Source organism: Manduca sexta, chromosome 16 (assembly GCF_014839805.1).
Source record: "Manduca sexta isolate Smith_Timp_Sample1 chromosome 16, JHU_Msex_v1.0, whole genome shotgun sequence".
Lineage (NCBI taxonomy): Eukaryota > Metazoa > Arthropoda > Insecta > Lepidoptera > Sphingidae > Manduca > Manduca sexta.
The window spans coordinates 3,791,206-3,818,106 of NC_051130.1; the positions used below are offsets into that span (position 1 = coordinate 3,791,206).

The window sequence follows — 26,901 nt, forward strand, 5'->3', positions numbered from 1 at the left end:
ATTGCCTAATGTTCGTATATTTGTTCATTTAATATCGTTTGAACATGTATTAATTTGGATAACAATCGGAGGTAGACATCGGACAAGCGGATTGTGGACATGAATAAACGAACGGCTGTCCTTAGTGCTCGCTGGAGAGCGCATGTGTTCGCTCGTATAATAATGTCCTAATCAAATTCGTATTAATGTCGCTATCAGATATTATACATTAAATTATTGAACTCAAAATGGTAATTGATCGCACCCCACGCGCCATTATAATCCGGTGTATTACATAGCGCTTGCGCGATGCGTAGACCGTCAGGACGCACACTATAAAATAAGATTTACTGTCGAGTTATGACGAAAGCGAGGTCCTGCCATACTAGTCCTGTTTTGAAACCATTAGCTATGCGTAATACTAATTTAATTAGATGAAATATTCCATAAAACGCAATAATATGATTATGATATATTCAATTGTGTGTTACTACTGACATAGGCTTATAATGGCAGCTTCACACTCGTGACGGGAAATGCCGTGAAAATCGCGAAATGCGAATGTAGTCGGTTTCGTAGCTTCGCGCATCGCAGCGTTCCTCAATTAACTTGCCTCTTTTTCGTCCCGCAATAAAGGAACTGCACTAGGTACGCGGTGTTGCGGTGATTGAACGCAAATGTAGATTATAATATTTTTCCCGTAAGTAGACTTCACGAGTAAATCGAACCCAAACTTTGTGCACGGTGTAAAGCCAGCACTGATTTAAAAAAAATAGAGTTGTGTGTGACAGCGGGATAGCCTATTGGGTATTAGTGAGTCGTGAAAGTCGATATAAAAATATATAAAGTGCAATCATGAAAATCAAAAGGTTCTTCATTTTAATAAGTTTTTAATTAGTATCGAGGGTGTTCGTCTTCACTCAGAGAATCTATATCGCTGAGCTCCACTAGGCTGGGGTCGCAAGCGAGACAGCGCGCTCCTATCTCGCTCCAGCACTCCGCGCAGTACACGAACGGACATTTTGTTACGTGACACGAATGCCACTGTTCCGTTTTCACTGAAATTACCGAAATATCAATGTGAACCAATAGCAGTAAAATAAATGAAAAATGATAGTTTATTTTGTCAGATTTTAATTCGGATGTGGAATAATAAATGGGCACGCAATAATGGAGCATAAGTTCACATCACTTAATTGGTCTACTTGTGGCATACTAAATTAGGCATATTAGTAATATCCCACGTTCTATCATCTATTCGAACAATAAGAATACCAATGCAATTTTTGATTCGGAAAAACACGTGTGTGTGGACTACCCTTTACGGCTCTATCAAAAAGCTCGGCGAACCGTGCTAGATGTGCCCTGCCGCGCAGAGATTGAGTACTCAATACAACAGAACTTGCTACTAGATCAAATTATATTAATTTAATGAATATTAATAAACATACTTTTCCGAGGTTCAGTTTCGCCACAGATGAGGCACGTCATCCTGGCTGCTGAGAATATCGTCAGCCATCCCAGAAACTCAGGGAACTTCATGCGTAGACTCAGCATATTCTCACCGGAGAGATAATGAGCACGCACTGCTTGCACGGCCTTTCTATAATAGAAATTTACGAGACATGAATGATCTTGTATCTTGAAATCAATTTTCCTTAGATGTAGAGTTCTAATGTAGACAGTTCCGTCCAAAATACGAATGGTTGAATTCCATTGGTATGGTACTATTCTAAGTAGCTCATAAAAATAAAAATAATCGTAAATATTATTTTTGTAGACAAACTGGGGTTAAATGCAACTCTACCACTTATTGAGTGTAAGTAGGTTTCTACTATTTGTTGCGTTATTCCGCTAAAATAATTGCAATCGAAAAGGAAATATACATAAACTTCTTATGAAGTACTAGATCTTCAAATAATACATTTTGAACAGGAAGTTTCAAATTACTTACCGACGAAAAGTTTTGTTTATCTTCATTCGTTTCTTCAGTATGTCATTGTAGAGATGCAAAATTCTATGTTTCTCTCGCAGTGGGTAGAAATAACTACAGATTAATCTAAAAGTGCAATGCTAAGAATATCAATAATAGGAATAAAATATTCAAGATCAAATATGTGTAGGCTGACTTAGTTTTATGCGACTGCGCACCATTATATGCAGCGCAAATTGTTCCCGGTTATACTGAAAAACTTTGTTTATACTTAATGTTCTCTACCACTGTAAACTTCCACCAAAAAAAACTAAACTGACAATTGTTAAAAAAATAATATATACTCCCCAGTCTCATTTAAGTATTTTTTTATTTCAATTTCTGTTCTTACCTTCTTAGTCGCAGCGTGTAAGGGTTAACATAAAGAAGTAACAGAATCCATAAGTAGCCTCCATAGATCTTTAGGAAATATATGGGAGGCATCAGACGCGGTCTAGGTATGCATTCGCTATTATTGATCTTCTGAAAACATAGATCGTTGAAATTGTTGAGTAGCTTGCGTATAAGCCCCGCGAGTATGCCTGTACCTTCCACCTGTTAATACAAAAAAGTTCTGTAGTAACAAACATAAAAAAATACAGTCCACATGAAAACCTACACCTTTTTTAAAGTCGGTTAAAAATAAAAGAGTAAATAATATGACATATCTAAGTTTGTGAGTTGAAAAGTAATATCAGGAACCACCTATTGCTATAAGACTGAATTTTCTGAATAATGGTTTGGCAATCGTAATTCGTCACCGTGTCAGGCGTGTGGATATTTTGCTGTAAAAAGTTTTTTTTTTTTTTATATATATGCAATGCAGTGACCCGACTGCACCTGACGGTAAGTGTAGTGGTGTCCAATGTCTGATGAAAGATGTTTACCCCTTGGTAGTCAATACAATTTTGCTGGCCTGTTGGAACCGAATATAGACTGATCCCGGAACGCGATACACTTACGTGGACCACTACGGCGGGTTTTAACACCTTGTATACGATGATCGCTATCCGGGCGGATATGAAATACATCCTATCACCAGCAAAAAATTCCATGTTACTAAGAGTATAATTAATATAAGTACCAAGACATGCCGAGATTGTAAAATGAGTTGCAAATGTGCCTCAAGTGGCTAAATTAAATAACAAAAGACGATTCAAGTTGTATTGAGCTGGGGATGTTCATTGTTCGTAATGAGCAATATTGTTTGTTAAATCATGAAGTTACTGCTGGGATGTGTTTTTTTACAATAGAAGATTGAGGTAGCAAACAACGAATTGCAAATAATTTAAAGGAAAGCAGTAGATATTCGGGAAGGGTGTCCATGTTTGACGTTATACGAAACGCAATATTAATTTTACTTTTATTTAGAATGCGATGGTATGGCCATATTAAGAGAAATGCTTGACTACGTAAGAGTCCTAGTACTACAAAATCCACTCCTGGCCAAAGATCAAAAGAATAAAGAAAGGTTGACACAGCCCCGGATCTTGAATTTTTTCAAGGTGGGGCAAAATCTGGTAAATGCAGCCTCCTTCGACCTGTATTTTTACCTTCGTCATCATCATCATTTCGGGCCTCGCGGAAATCATTTATGTGTTTAATGTACTGGACGTCTCAATACTCAAAGTTGCGTTAATGATGAGTTGGGTGCTTATCTGCTAAGATTGAATTTGTCGCCCGGGGCATGGGCCCCGGCTTGACCCCCCGAGATCCGGGGCTGGGTTTATAGTAGAACGAGTACCTACCTAATGTTGAGTGATGAGAAAATACCAGGTTTACAAAAACGACATTTTCGACTGCGCCAGTGGAGATTAGAACAGTCAGCTGTTTCCACCATTATGCGTAATGGGAATCTTGAAAAAGAGGATTTTTTAATATTCTTACCTCAATATTCAAATCCCGCATTCCTGGCAAAGTGGCATCCATCTCAGCATGCCGGTGGACTACATCAAGCGCTTCGTAGAACAACCGGTCCAGCATAACAAAAGTCGTGGCAGTGATCATCTCCAACATGAGTTTAAGGATTTGTGTGTACAACTTACTGCGCTCTTGTGTATACGCCACTGAGTACACGTCTATGTACTTCAGTCTTTCCATCTACGTTAATATTTAAACATTGACAAACCTTTTAGTGTTGGCACTTTAGCAGCTGTTCTTTGAAAACGATATTGCTTGGGAATAATGTTTTAGATATTATTATGAAAATGACTAAGAAAGGCATTAAATCAAAACTATAATTATATAGGTGCCCACTTAGTTTTTTTAAGATATACAAACAAGTTTGTGTTCCCTTTTAGCTGCTTATACGTACAGCAATATAAACAAGGGACCAATTGAAGTAGCTTCATAGAAAATTAATCATAAGTACTTATATAAACCAACCTCAATCATATATCGCTGGCTCGCTCACTATTTACAAGGTCCAGGTAATTCTTTTATTATGTTACAAAAAAAATATTTTCATTATTATCATGCGATCAGTCCTTTTCACTATGGGCAGATGTTATGTTAGAGTCGATAGCATATAGAGAGCAAAAATGGGATAAAAAAATTTCATGTTGGTAAAAATCCGAATCCGCCTTTATTTATCTTTTGGGATTATTGTAAAACTTTCATTGAAATAGACTTAGAATTATGTGATATACATAATTCCATTTGCCCATCAAACATAACATAAAACCTGGTAATATGGAGCCAGTGATAAGTAGCTTGAAAATGCGTAATTTAGTTATTTGATTTTTGTGATAAATTCATGAAATCCGACTTTACAGATAATATGCTTCTGGGTTAGGGACACTCATCCATATTCATTTTATCAATCAAAAACAAACATTTTCCGAATAATTAATCAAATCCAATAAACCACTATTTTCACAGCCTTAATTACTACGAGAAAGTCGTCTTGGTGTAGCTAGATACCTTTTTTAACGGCAGAAGAGCGAGTTTATTCTTAGCCTTTCGTCTATCGTCCAACTGCTTGAAACAACCAGTGACGTAAAGATTATCATAATCAATATGAGTGAGGTACATATCGTGGTATGATATGGCGGCAGAGAATATACGAAGGAAAAGCAAAGCCATGCACACATTAATTACGATGGTGCCTGTACCCATTATTGAGATCTTTTCTTCAAAAGCATGTGTTACGCGTGCACCAGTTTCTTTTGCGTCCTGGAAAGTATTTAAAATCTAAGTATCTATAAATATGGGTAGGTACTTGTAAAATAAATTGACTGGAAATCATGGATTGTATACCAACTTGATTTTACTAAACTTTAGTCTGGTTACCCTAAAGAAGGATGACAGTAAATGTAAATAAACATTTCCTTTTTATTTAAATGTTTTATTATGATCAATCACCCCGAATTGTCTATATTATAATATAATTTACTTATAAATGGCGTAGCAAATACGATGTATAAACGAGATTTATTGAAACTGTCCTTTACTAAAATAAAATTAAAAAACACTTTCTATAATTTAACGTTTTCAGATCCAAATTTAGCCTAGTGACCTTGTATCTTTAGAAATATATAATTACAATTGAAACTCCCAACAAACGTTGGGTAACAATTTCCTTTTCTAACTGGTAACAAAGACGGAAAAATTATAAAAGAAAATCTTTCATGGCCTTAAAAAGAGTTCCGTATAAAAAGATGCCATATTTTATTGAAGTAAAGGGTGGCAAAGTTAACTATTGTTTTCAGCGATATAAAGGAATTTACGAGAAAGAACAAATTATATAAGTAAATGGGTCACTTGACTGTACGTTAATTAGGTGATAGGTTTCTCGAAGTATGGATGCTAGGTAGCTATCTATATGTTTTATCGGTAAAGAAGCATTATTTAAGTATATTTGACAGACATTATATAGCCAATGTAATTACTAAGCATTATGAAACACTAGCTTTCGCTCGCGGCTTCGCCCGCGTGAATGATTTTTTTCAGGATAATTTATTTTTCCAACCTACACAAAAATCATTATAAATTGTAGCCTATGTGTTATTCTGATGTATAACCAATATTACTGTAAAATTTCATCAAAATTCGTATAGTAGTTTTTTCGTGAAAGATGAACAAACATACATACATCCATCCTTACAAACTTTCGCACTTATAATATTAGTAGGATATATAAGAGCTGTTAAATAGCACATACGTACCAAGTAGCAGCCAATGAACTTGTCCGAAACAATTGCACTTAATTAGCTTACAACTACAATTAATAATTGAAGAGAGTATACTTTAAAAAAATGCTTTTGTAATACGTACAAGATAGTTAAACGTTTTAATAGATTATTTGATTTGAGCAGGCATTTAAATAGGATTAATATTGTTACCTGAATATCATTCACTTCGTATTCATATGTGTCTTTATATTGTACTTTGATGTTTTTTGAATTGTTAACGAATATGCACTTGATTTGTTTCAAAGCATTAAAACCATCACTCAATCCTAGATCGACCTGTGAAAAGTAAAAACGGCCTCAAGCCTGAACAAGATCATAATATATATTTTGTATCGTTTCTTGTATGCGGCTACGGAAAAATGACCGCACTACACTGATGGTAAGTGAAGTGGAGTCCGAATGTCGACTGATGAGAGATTAGTACCCCTCGACAGTCGACACAATTATGCCGGCCTGTTGGAGCCGGATATACACAGGCTGATCCCGGAACTCTACTTACCATCAGTGCAATGGAATCACTTTACGGTGCAAGTATAAAAAATGGCTATTGTCTCTTGTATTTCTTAGAATTCCAATACCTGTTTAGCACTATCACAAGTGTTCTTCAGCCTTATATTTCTCATTATATTACATATGTAAGGAGTCCTGACAGACGAACATAGGAGCCATCCTGCATACTCAGGAGTAACTTGACTGCACCGATCGTATGCTTTAGACATCGCTTTCAAACAGACTATAACTGCTCGGGACAGTTGGTTCTCACATCTGTATTCTAGTTTACTTATATATTTCTTTAGGTAGTAGTCGTTTTCTGAATATGTTTTTATACTGAAAATATTTTGTTGATGGTAGAGTATCTGTATGTGCCCGAATACATACATACATACTCACATATATATATATATATATATGTGAGTATATATATATATATATTTATATATATAACTGTTGTGAACAGGCCGGTATAATAATTGTATCCTCTGGCGAGTGATAATCATTGACTGAAGAGTCTATAATCTATCAAGACGAGACTTCACCTAGTATTAAGTGCACTTATCTCCTGTGAACTGTAAGAGCTGGGGCTATATCAGTCTTTAGTCATTATACGGGTTGTCTTATTTTTGGTAGCTTACTTTAAAACAGATATTTGCATTCATAAGTTACAACTAGTATATATCTAATGTTTGCTGCGAAACAATACTAACACATTATGTATTCTACTGTCTGAACTTCTGGAAGTGCTAAATAAGTCGTCAATGTAGTCATTTTCTACGCGACTTTGATATTCCTCGTCAGTGCCCTCTATTTCATCCTCCAATGGTCCAATCACGATATCAATTGAGCTAATGGTGGAAAATTATTATTATTAATTCCTAATGTAACGATTTTCACCCTAATAAAACTTATGCATAAGGGTTTTCACTTGCCACTTTAAGCTGTTACAAGAGATAGAAGTAAGACTTATGAACCGAACTGGATACAATATCAAATTTAATCTAATTTCTAACGTATCGTGAGTAATTTACTGCAATAATGACAACAGCCGACGTTCCCGATATATTGGCTTTACTTTCCACCATGCTTATTGCCTGCCTAGAACTCAATAAGTTACTATATTCAAAGGAGGAAATGACCAAAATTCAATAAATCAAACCTACAATATTTTTTTTACCTGTTAATTATACCGAATAGAGATGAGGGTCTACTTCGAAAAACGAAATCCGTAGTTTCGGATGACGGATCGCACGATTTGTTATTACGAAGTGTTACGGATCCGATAAAGGGATTCGACGACAGATCCGATCCGTTTATTGCAATATATCAGACATGGAATTTTTAATCTAACTTGTTCCACTTAGTCAAAAATAAAAAAATACGGTGAATTGATCCTACCACTAAGGTAAAATACAGAACGGTGACGGATCAGAAGTAATTTGGTAATAAAGTTCAATCCGAAGTTCGTCGTTTTTTCGTTTCGGATGGAAGTTTCGAAGTTTGGTTTTGAAGTAGACGCTCAGAGATGAAGGTTCTATGTCAATTTTCAACTTCTTATTCACAACCTACGGCTAACGTTTTGCCTTAGTTGTTGATATAACTTTTCTGTACACATTACATCTGCTAATTTCATTTGCTTTGGCAAATCACCAAGTATTTGTTTTGGCCAGTTTATTTCGTTTAATGCATAGCACATATAATCAACAAAGTCAAATATTTTAGCATTTTTATTACTGACACAAAAAAGTAACCTGATCGTGTCCTTAAATTGTCCCACTTCATTTTCCAAATCATTTGCAGTTCTTCTAACCGGTTTTTCTACAAGTTCATATTTTGCCTTTGAAATATTGTGAGATAATTCATTGCTGCAAGCAAACTCGCGCACCACTTCTTTAGCATTCAAGCACATATTTGTTATGGGACCTGTTAACATGGTAAATTAAATGAAATAAATAAGGTTACTTACAAATCAATTTGATTTCCTTTAAAAACATTCAAGCAAAGAAATAGAGGAATAAATGAATAAGTGTTAACTAGACAAAAAAAAAATAATATCGATAAAAAGTTAAGTAGGCACGTGTAGTTTAAAATGTAGAGCAGAGAAAGATGCGGCGTCTAATTACCCAAAATTGGCGAAAGATGTACGTGACTCTGAAATTTATATAGTTTGGTATTTATAGCCGTACTTCCTAGACTAACGGCCTTAGTAGTTAAATTTTATCTAAATATGCTTGTGGTAGGATATTTGTATCTATAGCGTATGGGTAGCGATCGTCGAACGTAATGTCTTAAACCCCCCATGGTTGCCCATAAAAGTGTACCGGATTTTGGGAACAGCTTGTGCCAAATCAAAGAAATTTCGAGTTCGTCAAAGGGTCGACCATATTTTAGTTAAAGAGTCAAATTCAGAAAATTCTTTCGCTAATAAGAAGCATTATTATCCTTGAGGGTTATGTTTACTTTCTAACCCAAGTACGAACATTGAGATTCATGAGCGTAACTGCGAGCAAGAGTATAAAAGCTAACAAAATCAATAATAATAATATATACTAGGTAATATATAAAGCTGGTGAGTTTATTAGTTTGTTTGAACGCGCTAATCTCATAGAATTAAACCGATTATGTTTTTTTCACAATAATATGATATATTACTTCAAGTGCTTTAGGTTAGGAAAATATTTATCCTGGAAAAACATTTTCACGCTTGCGGAGCCGCGAGCAAAAGATAGTTAATAATTAAAACAAAGATACCAGCCACGACATAAGTCAAGACCACTGCCTTCAGAACTCCTCGACCAGACTTCCCGCAGTACATCGGAATGATAAGCAGGGATATGCATCTCATTTGAATTGATATAACATTAGCTAGGCCTGGAAAAAATATTAGAACTTATTGTTATTGGCTTAAAACGTGGTTATCTACGTAGAAAGGCAGGATTTAAGCCTTTAATTATATGACCATGCGAAATTTGTATAGAAGTTTAAGTACTGAAGATTGAATAGAACTATTACTTAGTTATAATAAAATTCATGGTGCATCGTATATCTTCCTATTGTATATTGTCAAATGGTTAATATATTATTTCGACTACATTATTTACCGCCACACCAATAGATCTTAGAGTTAGATAAGTGCTCCCAAAGACCTGGCGAGCTTCACCACTAGCGTGTCATAAAATGCGTGATACTGCCTATCGTGGCCTACTAGACTTGGAATAACGGTGGGGGACAGGACGCTGTGTTTATTAGCAGATTACGTGAACTTAAACTTGGTAAAAACTGATGAAGCATTCTTATTAATATTGGTAATACAATAATTAAGTAATAATGATGACTTACCAAGTAATATGCTTATACCTATAGAGAGAATAAGCCCTGTTTCATCAGGGAAAGGAATTTTCTTCAATAAGTACAAATAATAAATTTGACCTATTGCAAAGCCTCCTGTAAAAGATAGTAGTAGCCTGATCGCCCATTTGAGACTGCTGTAGTTACTAATTACGTGTTTTTTAACACAAGGACATAAGTGCTTTTTTAACATTTTACATAAATCATTTCTTAAATAACAAAATTAAATCCAATGCAATTTATTTTGTTTGGCTGTGAACAAAATTAAAAGTATAGTTATTGGCAAAGAGAATTATAATATATATGCTCATATATATGGAAAGTTGTTGGATTTGTAATCAAATTTGATTGACATCCATAGATTTTTAAAGAGAATTATGATTTTTTCCATGCACCCTCAGTGCTCTGAGCTCAGTGCACCCAAAGAGAATTATAATATATATGCTCAGATATATATGAGTGCACCTGACATAATATTATAGAGTAAGCTATATACTACGTAAGAAGTATAATGCTATCAAAGAGAATTATTATATGTAGGGAAAGAATTATAATTGACTGCTTTCCATGCTCTTTACAAAGATTTGATACAAATATGTAAATAAAGAGTTATAGTAGAAAAGTAAATAATTGTTTGTAGTGTTCAATAATAACTAAGGCAATCCATTATTTAATTTATTATTAAGAGCCTGTTTTTCAACTTCCGAGTAAATTCTTCTCACATAAATGTATAAGGCACCCAACTCACAACCAACTACTCTAATCTATACTCCCAAATAATTCGTGATAAAATGAGTACTATCTACATATCTATATAAAATCAAATTTACCTGAAAATTATGTATTATTTTTTATCAACTGTTTTATCCACATTTACATTATTTGCTTTGATCACTCACTATTTTCGCTGCGGAAATGGACTAGTTTGACTATTACTTTGACTTTATGATTTTAAGACAAAGAAATAAAATACATTATATCGATCGTAGTTCAGTATAATTAGTCTTATAAAATTCAATACATCTTGTAGAGTTAACTTAGATAGTATTTCTATTGTTAAACAGATGTGCAAAGCGATCAACAGTGACATTTTCAATGCCACTTTAAAATAATAAATTAACAATTTTCTTTGTCCCGCGGAATACAAATAAAAAATAACAGTTTGTGTTATATTAAATGCAATTACATTATACTTAGATCGAAAACAATAGCATTTTGAAAATAAATATTTTTGTACTGTCAACATGTGAACTTGCCTAAGTTACCTAAACAGCTTTTGCCCCCGACTTCCCACGAAAATCTTCAAGAAGGATCATGAAACATAACGTTTGAGTTAACCATACTAATATGAGTTTTTAAATGGATAACATCAAAATATTGGTTAGTTCTTTAGTGCTTTAATTACGCCCAGTTTCCAACGATTTCAGATTGCATTATTTTTGTACAACTAGATGTTATATTCTGAATTATTTATATTTCTTGCCATCCTACATGTTTTCGACGGATTTTTTTTATGGCATAGTTACATACATACATAATATATTTAACATTTTGTCTGTAGTTTGACAAAATGTTTACAATACATATATTAATAACTTAGAGAGTTAAGTTTCTCAGCGTAAAGGTGTCCTTCAACAGAGCAGAGCTAGTAAATTTCGACATATAAGTGGAAGAAGATAACATGAATTTAGGGTTCCTCACTTCAAAAGCAACCCTTGTAAGATCACTTTGTTGTCTTTCTGTCATTTTTCCTCAGGAACTCGTAAAGTTATTAAATTGGAATTTATATCAAACACTCAGGGGTCTACGGTCTCTTTCAGTTATCAATGCGGTCTCAAAATATGACCTTTTATATCGCGTATTTTGGTATATCATAAGGAAATCAAAACCTATAGGGCACTTCTTGTTGACCTAAAACCATGAAATTTGGCGAAAAGCAATGTCCTACAGTACTTGTAAAAGAAAGAATAGGAACCTGTAAATACTTTAATAACAAAAAACTAATTTTGTACGGAACCCTCGGCCGGTGTTCAACTTGCACTTGTCCGATTTTTTTTTAATTTAATGGCATAACCAATTTAAATGCGCTATTATAGAATATTGCAATCATGATCATTCATTCAAAATAATTATTTACTTCATACACACACAATTATGAGATTTTACATCTTCATCAATTTATATTGAATAAAAGACGACAGGTGATATTTCTAGCTCATCTCAGCTTTGGAGAACACCCAGACGAAATTTCAAAATGGCTATCATTGCATAAAAATCAATTTATTTCTTTATATAATTCGCTAGCTTATATATCCTATATTTTATAGCAAGTAATTTTTTTACGTAATATTACAATTTTTGTTTTAATTATAATAGTGTGTACATAAAACCTATAAATAATCCTTAACAAATTCCACGCAATTGAGAACTTCCAATTTGGTTTTAGACATGTTTTATACAAAATTATAAACAGCGGGACCGTTTTAAATGTAGACAAGCGATAATCAGCCTTATATGAGGTTTTGTCGTTCGATATTATGCCATCGACGCCGCGGGGTCGCCTGCTTGCTCCTCATTTTCGGGCACCTCTAGGATCTTGGGTCCGTACAGCAGTAAATACGCGCAGTGCCAGTCACCTGCGATGTGGAGAGATATAAATATTAATAGACAGTGTAACGTTACCAATTATACTAATATATATACTCTGTCAACGTTACTATTGTCTTTCTAAATAGTCTGTGGTTATAATGTGAATGATTAACGCCCTCGCAATTAGAACTACCAATGAGCATCATCATTGCAATGAATTGTCATTGCACTGACGTACGTCCGAATGGCGCCTGCATAAATAGGCGTGCAACGCGACCCGCAGCCTTTTTGAGCCATTATCTTTGGCCGTGGCACTACATATTCACACACGTCGTTGTTCCCGCTAGGGTGAGTGTGCCAATTTACTAACCGCTAATTATGTATTCTGGGCATCAGGGCTTGTGAGCTGTCACGAGTCGCTGGCGCGGAATGTAAGCCTAGCTTGCATTCCGACCTGGTGGAATCTGATTCCAGGTTTTTCTCCACGGTGTTTCTTCTTTACGGCGTGCCTTTTTCTCCACGGTGCTACCACGTGTGCTGGTACGGTGCACTATCACGGACAGCAGACGGACGGGAGAGCTGCCTCCCGACCACGTCCAGCTGCGCACCACCATCGTCGGGTGTGCTGACCCCGACCGACTGCCAGCGAGCTGCCGCCGGAGCCGACCACGTGCACACTACCAACGTCGCGGGAGCTGACCCCGACCACGTGCACACCCTGCTCACCCACGTGGCCTTCCAACTGCCCGGCGAGCTGCCGCCGGAGCCAGCCACGTGCAACTTCTACGTGCCGTTCGCCTGGATCGGAGTTCCCCAGGCCAGTGACTCGTGTTGCATAACACCAGCAACCAGTACCGAGTGTAACGCGGAGGTGTAAAAATAAAGCTCGTACCACGTAATTACCCTGAGTTATTAATTGTCTCCCTTCTATCTGCGGGCAGGCCTCACAACCGCCGCAACAGGTTATAAGCAGTGTATTTACAGGCCTTAAAGTGAATTGTGTAATAAATTTTAATCACACTGTCGCTTGGCAATAGTAATAGACACTGCGTAGGTATTTAAACGATCCATCGCATACGAGACTTATTAACAGGTTTTCTGTCCGCCTGGGTCCTTTAAGTTAAGTGTTCGCTACAATATATAAACATACAGTTACGGAAGAATATTAATAACTTTTCTTCAGTTCAAACTATTTATATTAAAATGTACCAAATTTAAACAACATTTACGGACTGCTATTTATCACAACTGGACTTTTCTATGTATAAATAAAATAGTGTGGATTGGTTCACGCCTACTTTTTTGTATCAGATATGAATAGATCCTGATGTATTTTACTAAACAGTAAAGTATCACATTTTCATTAATTGCACGATAAATATGAACTTATTTTTTTATACTTTTTCCAGTTTTCGTTAAAATTGGCACTGCCTTGTTGCAACACTGGACAACATTATTACTGTAATATTTATATTTTTCGTGCATTAGAAGTAGAGGTCACCCACCTCCCCGCTGAGCTTGAGCACCTCCTCCTCGGAGACGGGCGTGACGTGGTCGTCGTCGCAGCGCAGCCACGCGCCGCCGCGCGCCACCCACGCCACGTAGTGCCCCGACGACGATGAGCGGCCGCGGTGCGTCAGTACGGCCTGCAGCCGGTAGAACCCGCTGTTGTTGCTGCCCACATCGGGGAATCCGGCTGCGTGTCCACATATTAATCAACGGTCGTATTGGGAAATTGGACTTTGTTAATTACTAACAAGAGTGGTAGTGGGGTATTGGAGCCTTTATCTATAATACTGTTTTTTTTATGATAGACCTCGTCAACACCGGGAGAAACCTGCGAACGGGATACTGAAATCTCCCGGTTTGGCGACTGCAGAGTCCTAGAGCAAATTTGGGAGGTGACGGCTGAAAAGAAAGCGTGGAGAAAGACAAGGAACCCCTTAACCTCTTGTGAATACTTTTTTGTAATTAACATGTTTTTTGCTCTTGCCCGATGCATTGGGCCACAAGAACCGATGCTACACCACTGCTTAGAATAATTATTAGACAACTTATTTCGATTGATTTATACTCAGGATCAATTCATAGATGTTTCGGTTCTTTTATTAATCGTAACTTTAATCTAACTGCATATTCTAAAACATAAAAAATAATACACATACCATTTTCAAACCAATATGGTAGTGCCCTTTTTTTTCCTACTTTTTTGCTATCACCGCTGTTTTTGTTTTTCGAACTCAGAGCGGATTCCACAGAGGCATCTTCTATTTCCTGAAATAACGAAATGTCTTATATTTTTTAAGTTTTCATGGTATTTATAAAAGTTAATTATTGTGACCAAGAGCGTCGTCCATATACGACGACCATTTCAGATATACCGCCATTTTGAATATGGACCAATCAGAACAAAGTATTTTGACATGCTTACAAATGAGTTATTTTGTTTGGTTAATTCTCGGAATGGGATTGAAGATTAAGATTGAGATCAGACAAATATTTAAGTCATAGAATATTCACCTTAAACTTGTTCCTCATTGGCGTGAGTCTCTCCTGTAGTTCCGGCGAGCACAACTCGTACACGTCGAGCTCCAGCGGGAACTTTACATCCTTCAGAATCTTGGCGTTGATAGCTTCTTTCTCCTTGTAGTAGAATCGGACAAACTGCACTGTCAGGTATGCTGGCAGACGGCTGATTTTACTCTGTTGATAAAGAATCCGTTTATTTAACTTTAAAACTGCTATTTGTTGGTATACAGGGTAGATTTGACATTTTAGTCTTTAAGAGCGTTTACGTGCCGCGCGTGAAGTCAACTATAGGTAATTCTTCGCAAAATTCACTCACACAGAGCCGTTGCGTAGCTGTGTGCGTAGAGTTAGCGCGTCGGCTATCTTTATAGTCAGACCAACCAATTTTGATCTTTTCGCTTTAATTATCTAATTGGAATGTAACTTATGATTTATGAATTTATGATAAATGAAGAATTCTATTATTAAATATATAAGAATTCATCATGAAATAGTTTATATGTATCATTTTGTAATTATAAAAAAAATAATCATTTTTAACAAATTTTAACGGCAATTTTACAAATTGTTATTTTCACTTTTAAATGCAAATGCTTAAAAAATTTAAGCATTTGCATTTAGAAAGTACCCTTTAGTAAAGTGGAGCTCATCATGAAGCCGAAAGATAGGCAGCAGAACTCCGTAATCAGACAATAAATCAGGAAAATTACTGTGCTACGTGTTTATAATGGACCACATTATTACTCCGTAGATCTGCAGTTTTTAATATTTCAGTTTAAGATCTTTTATTTCCTCATAAAGAATTACATAAATTCACTTACTGAGAAAATTATTTATAAAATAAAATCATGGTAAACTACGAGCGTACAGAATTAAAAAGAGTAATACAATAAATTAAGGTTATGTATAGAAATGAGTGGGTAAACTAAAAAATTTTCGACGGCAAAGTGTCGATGTTAAAAAGTAACCGGCGACCACAGATATACAGAATTACAGAATGCTACTATTACTAGATGCGGCATTGACGACATTGGTAATATGATGCTATCCGTTAAGATGAGCTCGGTTGTATACACGGATTACTTTCCCTGTAAATGTTTTTTTAAACGTTTTTTAAAGCTGAGTATAGTTTTAGCATCCTTAACATCATGATGAATGCCCTCATATTCAATATTCTTTTTACCGTAGTTTGTTCTAGGTGCCCGTGTGACTAAACAGTTAGCATTTCTAAGTTTGATTTTTTGGACTTGGGTTTTTTTAGTAAAAGTTAAACTTGTAATATTTAGCGTATTGAAAGTTTAAATTAAGTCATTAGAAATTACATATTGGAATTTATATTTTTAATCAGAAGGTGTATGTAATGAGATGTCATTTTTAGGTGTATAAGTAACTAAAAAGTGAGAAATAAAAGACTTCTTTTTTCGGAAGTTGGTTATATTTTTTTGGATAGTTTTTTTTTTAATAGGTATTGCTTCTCAGTGACATCGATCATCAATCGATCGATTGTACATCCATGTATAACAATTTACCAGTTTTATATCCATAGTTTTGCATAATATTTGCGACACACGACGAAGCAAAATAGTTGGTTCTGTACTTTTTTTTGACCAACAGCAGTCAGCTTTGACTGTAAGTATGGGAATACCGTCTTTTACATCGCCACAGGCAACATCTTTATCAGTTTCTTCCCTAGCGGCCTCTTGCATCCTGTCCTCTGCAGCTAATTTCAATCATTTAGCTAACTCGTCGTAACATTTCATGTAAACATTTTGCGTTAATATTGGTAAATCTATGGAAGCTAACTGTTCGTTTAAATTTGATCTACCAACTTCAGTCATCATAGCTCCATTCACAGTTCCACGATATACGTCCATACTATCAGTATATCTCTTAGCGCTTAAATAGCTTCAATTCCATATTGCACATATTACACTTCATTAAAAATGTTGACTGCAAGCAAACATTCTCTTTCAATAGTTGTAAATGTTCGATACTACAACCTGTTGCTCTGTTGTGGTTATTGAGTGTTTTAATTTGATCCAAAAAATATTGAAAATCTATAATTTTGCGGCTTTTAATAACCTTATTTATTTTGAGTGTAATATCAGGCACGATTACCTAAAAATTAAAAAAAATATATAGAATATACTATTATGGTTATCGAAGTTTACGCAAACACTACATACTTAAGTAAAACTGCATATGGATCTAAACGCGTTTAATTTATACAAGTATAATGACGCCGAAACCTGCACAGGGTTAAACGTCAGGATAAAATTATATGTAAAATTGATGTGAGCGTGTAAACCTAAACTAGCCCAAATAGTTAAGAAGATAGGTATACTAACTACTACTAGTAGTTTTATTCACAAGCTACATAAATTACCAAATCCCTTATTTCTAAGGTTCAAAGAGGAGAAAGATATAGGATTTCGTCTCTCGTCACTTGAATTTTCTTAACAGTGTGCATCAGTGAACACAAAAACCTTGTTATTTGAAAGTAAGCGTACCTATGCATTATGCAAAAAAATCAGCCAAGTGCGAGTGGGACTCGCGCAATGGGTATTTGGCGAGTTGTAAACGTTTTGACAACGGGACAGCAAAGTGATTCTATAAGGCTAAGAACTCACGAAGCGGTTTTACTCGCGCCCGCCGTGGTTGAGAAACGGCTGTTTTATTTCCAAACTCATGACGACCGGAGATCTGTGCGATTTGTAACCACCGCGGTTCCGATTATGTCCTGCAAACTTGGCGAGCGATTATCGCAAGGCGGGCGGTTACAAGATGGACAGTTAACAGTCAGTTGAGTTCCAGAACGCCATGGACACATATCAGAAACGATCACGATGGAGGAAAATGGCATCAGATTTCTGTAACCACCCCTCCCCTACCGATTACTGCAGTCGCCCACCTACTAACCACAGAGCGCGCTGGTGCTACCGTGGCCCGCACGATTCTACTAGTTGGCCGCCAATACAGCGGGTACCGCATACAACCGCGAACGCCGCGGGCGTAAAACGAGTTTTGAAATGTGCGTTTAGTCCATTGAAATGTTACAATTTAAGGACCGAATATTGCATTTCTTGGAGGACGCAATTTTATTTTTGGGCCATGTGTGGGGGGTCAATAGAAGCTTAACTTCAAGTTTATGGGGTCGCCACCCTTGTCCCCCGGCCGCCATCTTGGAAAAAGGGGTGAAAACACTTTTTTCGCGATATCTCGGAAACTATACGTCTTACAAAAATTTTATGAAAATATAATATACTTACATAAACTTATTTTTGTAGCAAATTGTTTTGCCTGCAAATATGTTTTTTTTCTCCTTTATCCCCAAATGGTAACTCATACCTTTTCTACCTGCATAAAATTCGATAAGTTAAATTTGGTAAGTTCTATGGCAAAGAAAAGAGTTAGGAATAAATAAGTAAAGTTGTACGAATTTAACAAAAAAATTGTAATAATATATTTACAATAAAAAAAATCAAAAATAAGTTAAACATTTTGTTTCGACCGGATTCTCATGAGCATTGACGAAACTGGTAAACTTTGGAGCGCTGTAACAGCGTTTTAAATGAATGAACTAAAAAAAAATTATAGGGAACAATTTTCCTCAAAAGATCATTTACAAGTTAGTTTGAGGTAATTTTTTTGTAAAATGTAAAAAAGTTATAGAGCAAAAAAGAAAACTTTTATAAACATTTTCTCATTTTTGCTTATAACTTCTTTAATTTTTAATTTAGGGCAAAAAGTTATATAAACATATTTGTAGGCAAAACAATTTGCTACAAATTATGACTTTATAAAATTTATGTAAGACGCATAGTTTCCGAGATATCGCGAAAAAAGTGTTTTCACCCCTTTTTCCATGATGGCGGCCAGGGGACAAGCGGGGCGACCTCACAAACTTGAGATTAAGCTTCTATTGACCCCCCACACATGTTCTAAAAATAAAATTGGGTCCTCTAAAAAATACAAAGCTCATGTAACATTTCAATGGGCTAATTGTTTTTAGCTTAAGGTTTCATTTTTTTCCTTCGAGTAACTATGCTCAAGTGTTTAATAAGTAAAAAAAGGAACAACCATAACTACAGACGCATGTTATAACATTAGTACATCAATCTTTTAGCTTTTGCTTTAGCCGAAGTTTCAGCGTTTTTACGTTTCCTTTTCTTGCCTGGAAATAGCTTTTCTTCCCATTGTGTCTGAAACATAATAATAACTTATAGTAACTACTAAAATTATTGTCAATCATTAAAGAAAAAAATATTTTACTTACTAAAGTACTAAGATGTGGCAATCACTGTATACACGTGACTATTTTTTCTACGCACAGCAAAGTCCAACTGGAGTCTCGCCGGAGCGACGAGCGATACGTCCTCTCTCTAGAAAGCCTCAAGGCGGACTAATTTGAAACGATTTGCGCGTTGCGTTTTATAGTGGTATTTAAAATATTTATAGAAAAATAACAGAACTAATTTTGTAGAATTTTTAAATTGTATGTTTTTAAGGAGATGTTCTTCTATTATAGTAATCCAATATTATATTCAATTAAGTAAGATATAGTGAAAAAAAAATCATTTAAATGACCAACATTTCTGAAATTTTCGAATTCTTTGAATTTTTGTTTCTCATGAATTAAACATAAAAAGATATTTTTTCTCTACTAACTTTTTTCTTCAGGATCTTTTTAGTTAGATAAAAATAACATATTGTTATGTTCCTTAGTGGTTTAAGATATTTTGAGCTTCGAAATAGACGTTCGAAGCGCAAATTTGAATACCTCTGTTCAGTAATCATTAAACAATTTACAAATACTCAATAAATCTAAAAGTTTTCTCTACTAACTTTTTAGACAACAAAATTTTCTATAATAATTATTAATTCATATGTTTTTAAAATAATGTTTTGATGGATATTATCTCCTTCGAAAAGTGCTGTTTTTGAGACATACGGCGCGCGGATGCGTAAACGCTCTTAATTAAAAGCATGATAATATTAAAAAATTGTTGAAACAAATTCCGGCAACGAATTACAAAAAACGTGAACGCTTTCAACAATATGACGTGATTACATCAATAAAACGTTAAATTTGTTTATGGTTTTAAATATATGTGTAATGTTTACTGTTGGTTATTTCAAAAATACATCATATAAGTGGCAAAGGTTCCATATAACCCAATTCCTGCCAACTTCAGTCGTAATTATGTAAAACCGAATTATCATTAGAACGATTTGCAGACTGCATTCATCCATATTAGAACCTAAGTATATGTTATGTCGTGTTCCTTTTAGGAAAATTTCACCCTTCGCAATTGCATCATACATGTTTCTCAAAACAATACAATATAAATAATCGTTATTGTAATAATAATTTTGAACAGAAGAATAAATAAAATTGATATAATTTACTAAATCTATGGTGTGTAATGGGTGTCCTTATTCGCTACAAGCAATCTTTTCCTAGCAAATATTTTATGGAGATAAACTATAACCACATATTAACAGCGGTGTACAACAAGATAGAATAAAACAAAGAGAATCCTAAAACATATATTATGATTAACACATGAAGTACAATTTGACTTTGTCAAAATAAGTATTTTTATTCCTATGGCAATTAGTCAAGCAATTAGTATGGACAAAAGATTATTTTCCAATATGAAACTTACGGTTTTCGTGTAAACAGCATCCCTGCCCAGAGTTTCCGACATTTTAGTGATGTGCTCTACCATTTTCTGAAAGAAGAAAACAAATATGAAGAATAATTATAACTCATAGAAAGGAGTCAAAGATCTAGTTAGTTATCTGAGAGTAATTAATTGACCACAACTTACCATAACAAAAAAATGGGTCAATGGCAAAACTTTATACATAATGAGGATTAGGGGCTGTAATTGTTCATTATACTTGATGCAATCTCACCAACAATACAACCAATTTTCTATGAAATAGAAGTGCCATTCTAATTGAGCTAGCTCATTTAAGCTATGGACAAATATATCTCTAGCATGGTTCTGCTATGAATGAAATATTTTGGTTGTAGTCACTTACGGATCTGAGTCCCGACTGCAAATATTTAACGTCCTGTGATATGAAGCAGGACAGTTGAAGGAAGTTCTCCTTGGAGCGGGTCGGCGGCTCGTCTGCCTCCGAACAAACCAGCTCCACGTCCAAAGTACCGCCGAAGTACTGCTCGATTATTGAAGATCTGATGAAATTAAAATAAATTCGATAAATATATTATTAATTTTATCGTAATATTTTCATGTTAACCCAAGTACTTTACGATCTGTTAATTGTTTAAAAACTTGTGAATTTCTGGATTACAAACATGATCATTTTTATCGTAATATTTTCATGTTATCACAAGTACTTTACGATCCGTTAATTGTTTAAAAACTTGTGAATTTCTGGATTACAAACATGATCATTTTTGTCTCACACGGAGTTATGCTCGTATTTATTATAATATGATACAATTAATAGTTTCCTTTTCCTTCAAGCTTTGCACAGGAATTGAGGAACAAATTTAATTTAGTTTTATTTGGCTCATATTAAAAGATTAAACCTGTCCAAAGTTCTGATGAAGTATACATGCAACATGATGATGTCCTCCACGACGTATCCGTCGACGGCGACATCTGGCTATATTCTGGAGTGTGCTCGAATGTGGCTAGCGAACCCAAATTTAGTTGCAAAAATGCGCTTGCACTTCAAACAACATAGTTGGCCCAATGCATTGTACGTGTAGTTATAAGTTCGCTTCGGTTGGGTCTTTTTTAATTGGCGTTTGGCATCCAGACTCTCAAGACGCAGTGATTCGAAATTGCGTATACCATCAGCAACACATCTGCGCCACCGAGGACGCTTTTGCGAGATTTGTTCCCAGTTGTCACTAGGGATGTTACAGGCTGTTAGGTTCCGTTTGAGGACATCTTTAAAGCGGAGGTATTGTCCGCCAGATTTGCGTTTGCCTGTTTGTAATTCTGCATAGAAAATAGATTTAGGCATGCGATTTTCTTCCATGCGTACCAAATGTCCACACCATCGTAGCTGGGCTTTCATTAACAGAGACTCAATACCCACTAGGCCCGTTCTTTGAAGAACCTCAGTATTTGGAACATGATCTTGCCATTTTATGCGTAAAATTCCGCGTAAGCATTTCATTTGAAACGCGTCTAGCCTCTTAATATCAGTCTTGTAAGTAACCCACGTTTCGGAGGCATACAGAAGTATCGGCAAGATTATAGCACTATACACTGCAAGTTTGGTCTTAAGCTTTAGGTCGTGAGAGTCCCACACCCTTTGGTTCAATTTTCCAAAGGCGGCAGCAGCTTTGGCAATTCTTGTAGAGATCTCAGTGTCTAGTCTGTTATCACTTCGTACCACAGATCCTAAGTACCGAAAAGCTTGCGCTTCTTTTAGATGACTACTGGCAAGTTTTAGAGGGGTGTCGTTTGTAGATGTACCTCTGGCAGGCTGTTTTAAGATTTGATTTGAGCATGCAACATAATATAACACTTGTAACGCTCACCCTTGTTCAGCAAGTCCGGGCGGTGCGGGCAGGCGTTGCTGCAGCGCGCGCACGATCTCCGCCCAGCACTCTGACGCATCCTGCTGCGCCAGCGCGCCGCCCGGTCCGCGCTCCGCCAGCCGGGGTGCCGCCGCGTGCAGCGCGCCCAGCAGCCGCGCCGCTGCACCCGCGCATGCGCCCGCGCCGCCACGCTCCAGCGCCGCCACCGTCTCTGATAGCGCGCTTGTCAGCTCGCCCGCTGAACCGCCACCAGACGCTATGGAACGTAATACACACAAACGTCACGGAATGCCCAAATCATTCTCTAATTACCAACGATAATACAAAATGCAGAAGTATTTTAATTTTCGAAACGCCCTTAGTCTCATCTAATTAACAATAACACCTAAAACCATTATATTCAGCTAATAAAACCAATAAAATGGAACTTACATTTATCATAGGTAAGCAGAGCATTCTTTAACTCTGGCACAGTCTTTAGGCACTGAACTGTAGCATTCATGTAGCATGTGTTGCCCAAATTTATTAAACCTTCAGGCAAGTCCATCTGAAATAAATATATAAATAATATGAGACAACTAGATAAAATAATATGGAGAGTAAGTATCTCTCTGGGTTTTGTGACACCCATGATCCAAGTCACCAACCAAATACAGTAGGTATCAAAAAATCTCACCAGCCTATATCTATATTACCGTCCAACCATTTTATACTCATACATGAAAAGTGTTTTAGACTCACAGCTGTGGCAAGTTCGGATTCATTCATATCCTCCACGAATCTTGTCTGTTCCACCGGGGCGGCTGGCACATCCTCCTCCTTGCTGCCCATTACTAGCACCAGAGCATTCTGTAAAAAAATAATTATAAATTGTCTATTTTAAATTCATATTTGGATAATATGAAATCACTATTATTTTTGGACAATTCATATTATCTAATTATTCAAGCTTTGGTTTAATTAGCAGTAAGATAATATAATAATAAAATTGACAGTTACATCGGCCAGTATTCACTTAAACACTTGTACTAACCATATACAAATATTTGCATTTAGAAATATTATGTATAAATTGAAATGTTAGTAAAACACTGTTACATGCTTAACCCTGATTTAAATATTTGCTGTATACAGACAAATAGTTACGAATACAAGCTAGTAAACAGCTTACTCAAGTGTATTTGTTACTCATATTTATTCGCCAAATGTCTAAATGAGGCATAAGGAATTGAAATAGACAATTGAGAAAACAAAAATATGTAAAATATATCTGTATAATGAATCTTAATAGAGTTAAAATACATTACATTGGTGAGTTTGAAGTTGCCCCAAGTGTCATCCCTCAACGTAACACCCTTGCAGACCACCTTCTGCCGCTCAGGCTGAACTCCAGTGAGTGCAAATATTTGTGCTTTGAACAACACAGGCTCGTCATCCGTATTCACCTCCACGTCTGGATACATCTCCTTGCCCCATTTCACTTTTACTAAAATATAACATTCAATGTTAAGTTCCTTCTGTTCCTGGACGTCTAGAATTACTACACTAAAAGAACATTTTGAACATCTCCCTTATATTGTTTAAAATGGACTGTTACTTGGGCAGGGTCAAAGAAAGTAATTAGGTAAGTATATACCAGGATATTATTACAAAAAAGTCATGAAATTTGAATATGAGATAAGACAAGACAAGATGATTAAATTTCCTAAAATAAAGGAGCTAAGACATTAAATTGTTTTGTAGTAAGTGATAAAGTGGAAACATTTCAGCCATTTCAGTCAAGTGTATTCAAACTATAACTTTATATATAATTATTTTAATGTTTTTATGTAGCGAGCATCTTATATTAAAAAAATAATGAGTCATGACATTCAGCAATATATATATATATTTTTTAAATAACTTAAAAAAATAAAACATAATCAACTCCAAAATTGATAACAAGCATATATAAGATACTGATACTGGTTATGGTAATGTTAAATTATATTTGGCTTTTAGTGGTTTTTGAAGGCGGTTTATTTGGTTCTTCTGTAAAACCTATAGTCTGACCTTGTTGATATTTGAAATTTCCACAGTTGATATGATTATTCCTGGGGCCTTATTCTCTATCCCGCACGTTATTTTGACAGTGTGTAACAAGCACGTATCACTATGCATCATGTTTAGGACTATAGAAATTTGGCTTACAGAATACCATTCCACACACATTTCTCGAAGATAACATGACACAGCCGCGTTACGCGTTTACACTATCATACAGAATAAGGACCCTGATCTCAAATTCTAAGCATCAGAAATAACATTTCATGCAAGTATAGACGTTCAGCAAAACATTAAACAACTGTACCTCTAATATGAATTACTAGTGTTAAAAAAGTTATGACAATTGTCACATCAAATGTAGTGATTAAACCCCTTTTCTTTAAATAAACATGATTAAAAAATATATATAATAGTGCAAGTTTTTACTCTATTTTAATATAAATAAATAGTTATTATTATGATTAACAGAAACAAGTCTGGTTCATGCTAGTTTACATAAAGTACAGTTTCTTCAAAATACAAGATGTACTGTAGCCTTTTGACATTGGATAAATGACTTGCATAAATTGTCTCTCACATTGCCAGTAAAGGTGCGAGATCGTGTACACTGCTTTGTAGTATAGGCATCAGAAAAGAAAGATATGACAAAGATAATAGAATATTTATCGAAAAACTTATGAATTTAATAGTGATTATGTTTGCTATATAACAGCAAGTCGATTATAATAGCTCTGATATGAGAGTAACTCATTGGATTATACAGAAATCGTAAAATGCCGGGACACAAACAATCGACTATGACAAGACGTTATAACTATAAAGTTTCAAAGCATATAACAAGGGTACAAAGAAGATATTACACTTCCAATCACCTAAATCATTTATTTCCGAATTCAATTTAAGCAAGGGCATATAATTTATAGTTTTATTTTACTTTTATTGCAAAAAACCTAACCTTAAAACTACTAGAATGAACTAGCAGTTTTATAATGTGATAATGTATGTATGCTTATAATTAAAATTACCTGAAACTTTCGGCATTTTCAGTTAAAGTTAAATGAGTAAACGGTCACTAATGAATAAAAAAACACTGCTTTTCACAAATTGAAAGTCACGATATTTGCAACTGCTCAACGACAGCAATTGACATTCATTAGACGGGGTTGCCAGTAAACTTGCATTTAAGAATACAGTCAGCAAAAATAATAAAAACTAGTAAAGCGAATCCAACGCGATTATTTCAATAGCGCCATCTATTATAAACCTTACGTTACTTGGTAGTCGCTAGGTTTCCAACTTCGGTTTCCAATGATAAAAGGATGTTCTTTGCATAAAATCTAACGGAAAAAAATAAAAATGGAAATTTGGCTGTCGGACTATTGTTGTGTTACCAAGTTTCGAAATACACACCTCCTAATAATATAATACATCATATTATTTGAGTCCTACTTTTCGTTCGTAATAAGAATATTACTAACTCTGTACTCTTTAGACCTCGTTAACCGTGATAATGTCTCAAATACGTATATGTATGGACTTAAAAAGTTATTATTTAATTATTGTTTGAGATTACATATTTTGAGCTACAACACAATACAAATAAAGTTCCAGAAAGACGAATCCCTGCGCTGCGTCACGTATACCATCGACATGTATATAAGGCAGACTGGCATAATTTGATTTTGTTTCTTATGGGTTGATATTATTTAAATTGGAGTAAACTGTTGACTGTATTAAGTAAAGAAGAAACGTATGTAGCTATTTAGCTGTGCGAGGATAATTAGCAAGCAATTTCTAAGCTATAAATGTAGATCCCTCAATTTACCCAATATCCAAGTATATGCGAATCGAAACAGCAGTTTTTTGCTATTCTAATTTCCGAAATCAAGTTACCTAACTTGATGATTATTATTATTATTTAAGATATTTACTTAATACATTTATAGCTAGCTTAGCAAAGTACTTAATAAGTCTCTCCCTACCCATAATCCGTGAGAATTCCTTTGAAAACCCAACGAAAATAAAGGAAAAATTATTTCGGTTGCTGGTAATTACGTACATTTTCGAGCTTATGAGAATATAATTACAGGAAAATTACAAACAGACATTATTTTATATACAAAGACTCTATACCTCATATCTTCAAGTGTAACTGGCACATAGAAACATCTCCTAAGGCTTATAATTAACCCGTAAAATGCTTAAAAAATTATAGT

At 35.2% G+C, this 26,901-nt stretch overlaps 2 protein-coding genes across 3 annotated transcripts; both read right to left on the reverse strand.

Moving 5' to 3' along the window:
- Positions 1-852: 852 nt before the first annotated feature.
- LOC115447371 (protein sneaky) lies at positions 853-10,733 on the reverse strand. Of its 2 annotated transcripts, none has more exons than XM_037439279.1 (12): positions 9,979-10,733; positions 9,391-9,510; positions 8,391-8,562; positions 7,350-7,487; positions 6,723-6,972; positions 6,295-6,420; positions 4,874-5,125; positions 3,839-4,051; positions 2,304-2,506; positions 1,934-2,038; positions 1,431-1,582; positions 853-1,037 (listed from the first exon to the last, which is right to left on the reverse strand). In XM_037439279.1, the coding sequence occupies exons 1-12, from the start codon at positions 10,178-10,180 to the stop codon at positions 874-876; spliced, it is 2,097 nt and encodes a 698-aa protein (XP_037295176.1). In that variant the 5' UTR covers positions 10,181-10,733; the 3' UTR covers positions 853-873. The 2 variants fall into 2 exon arrangements, with proteins under 2 accessions (XP_037295176.1, XP_037295177.1); XM_037439280.1 differs by lacking the exon at positions 9,979-10,733 and adding an exon at positions 9,741-9,967.
- Positions 10,734-10,966: 233 nt separating this feature from the next.
- Positions 10,967-25,868, reverse strand: LOC115447358 (ubiquitin carboxyl-terminal hydrolase 14). Its single transcript, XM_030174384.2, has 11 exons — positions 25,711-25,868; positions 23,947-24,125; positions 23,381-23,488; positions 23,072-23,186; positions 22,640-22,895; positions 21,157-21,313; positions 20,775-20,840; positions 15,097-15,279; positions 14,742-14,850; positions 14,082-14,272; positions 10,967-12,623 (listed from the first exon to the last, which is right to left on the reverse strand). The coding sequence occupies exons 1-11, from the start codon at positions 25,724-25,726 to the stop codon at positions 12,576-12,578; spliced, it is 1,428 nt and encodes a 475-aa protein (XP_030030244.2). The 5' UTR covers positions 25,727-25,868; the 3' UTR covers positions 10,967-12,575.
- Between the last annotated feature and the right edge of the window lie 1,033 nt (positions 25,869-26,901).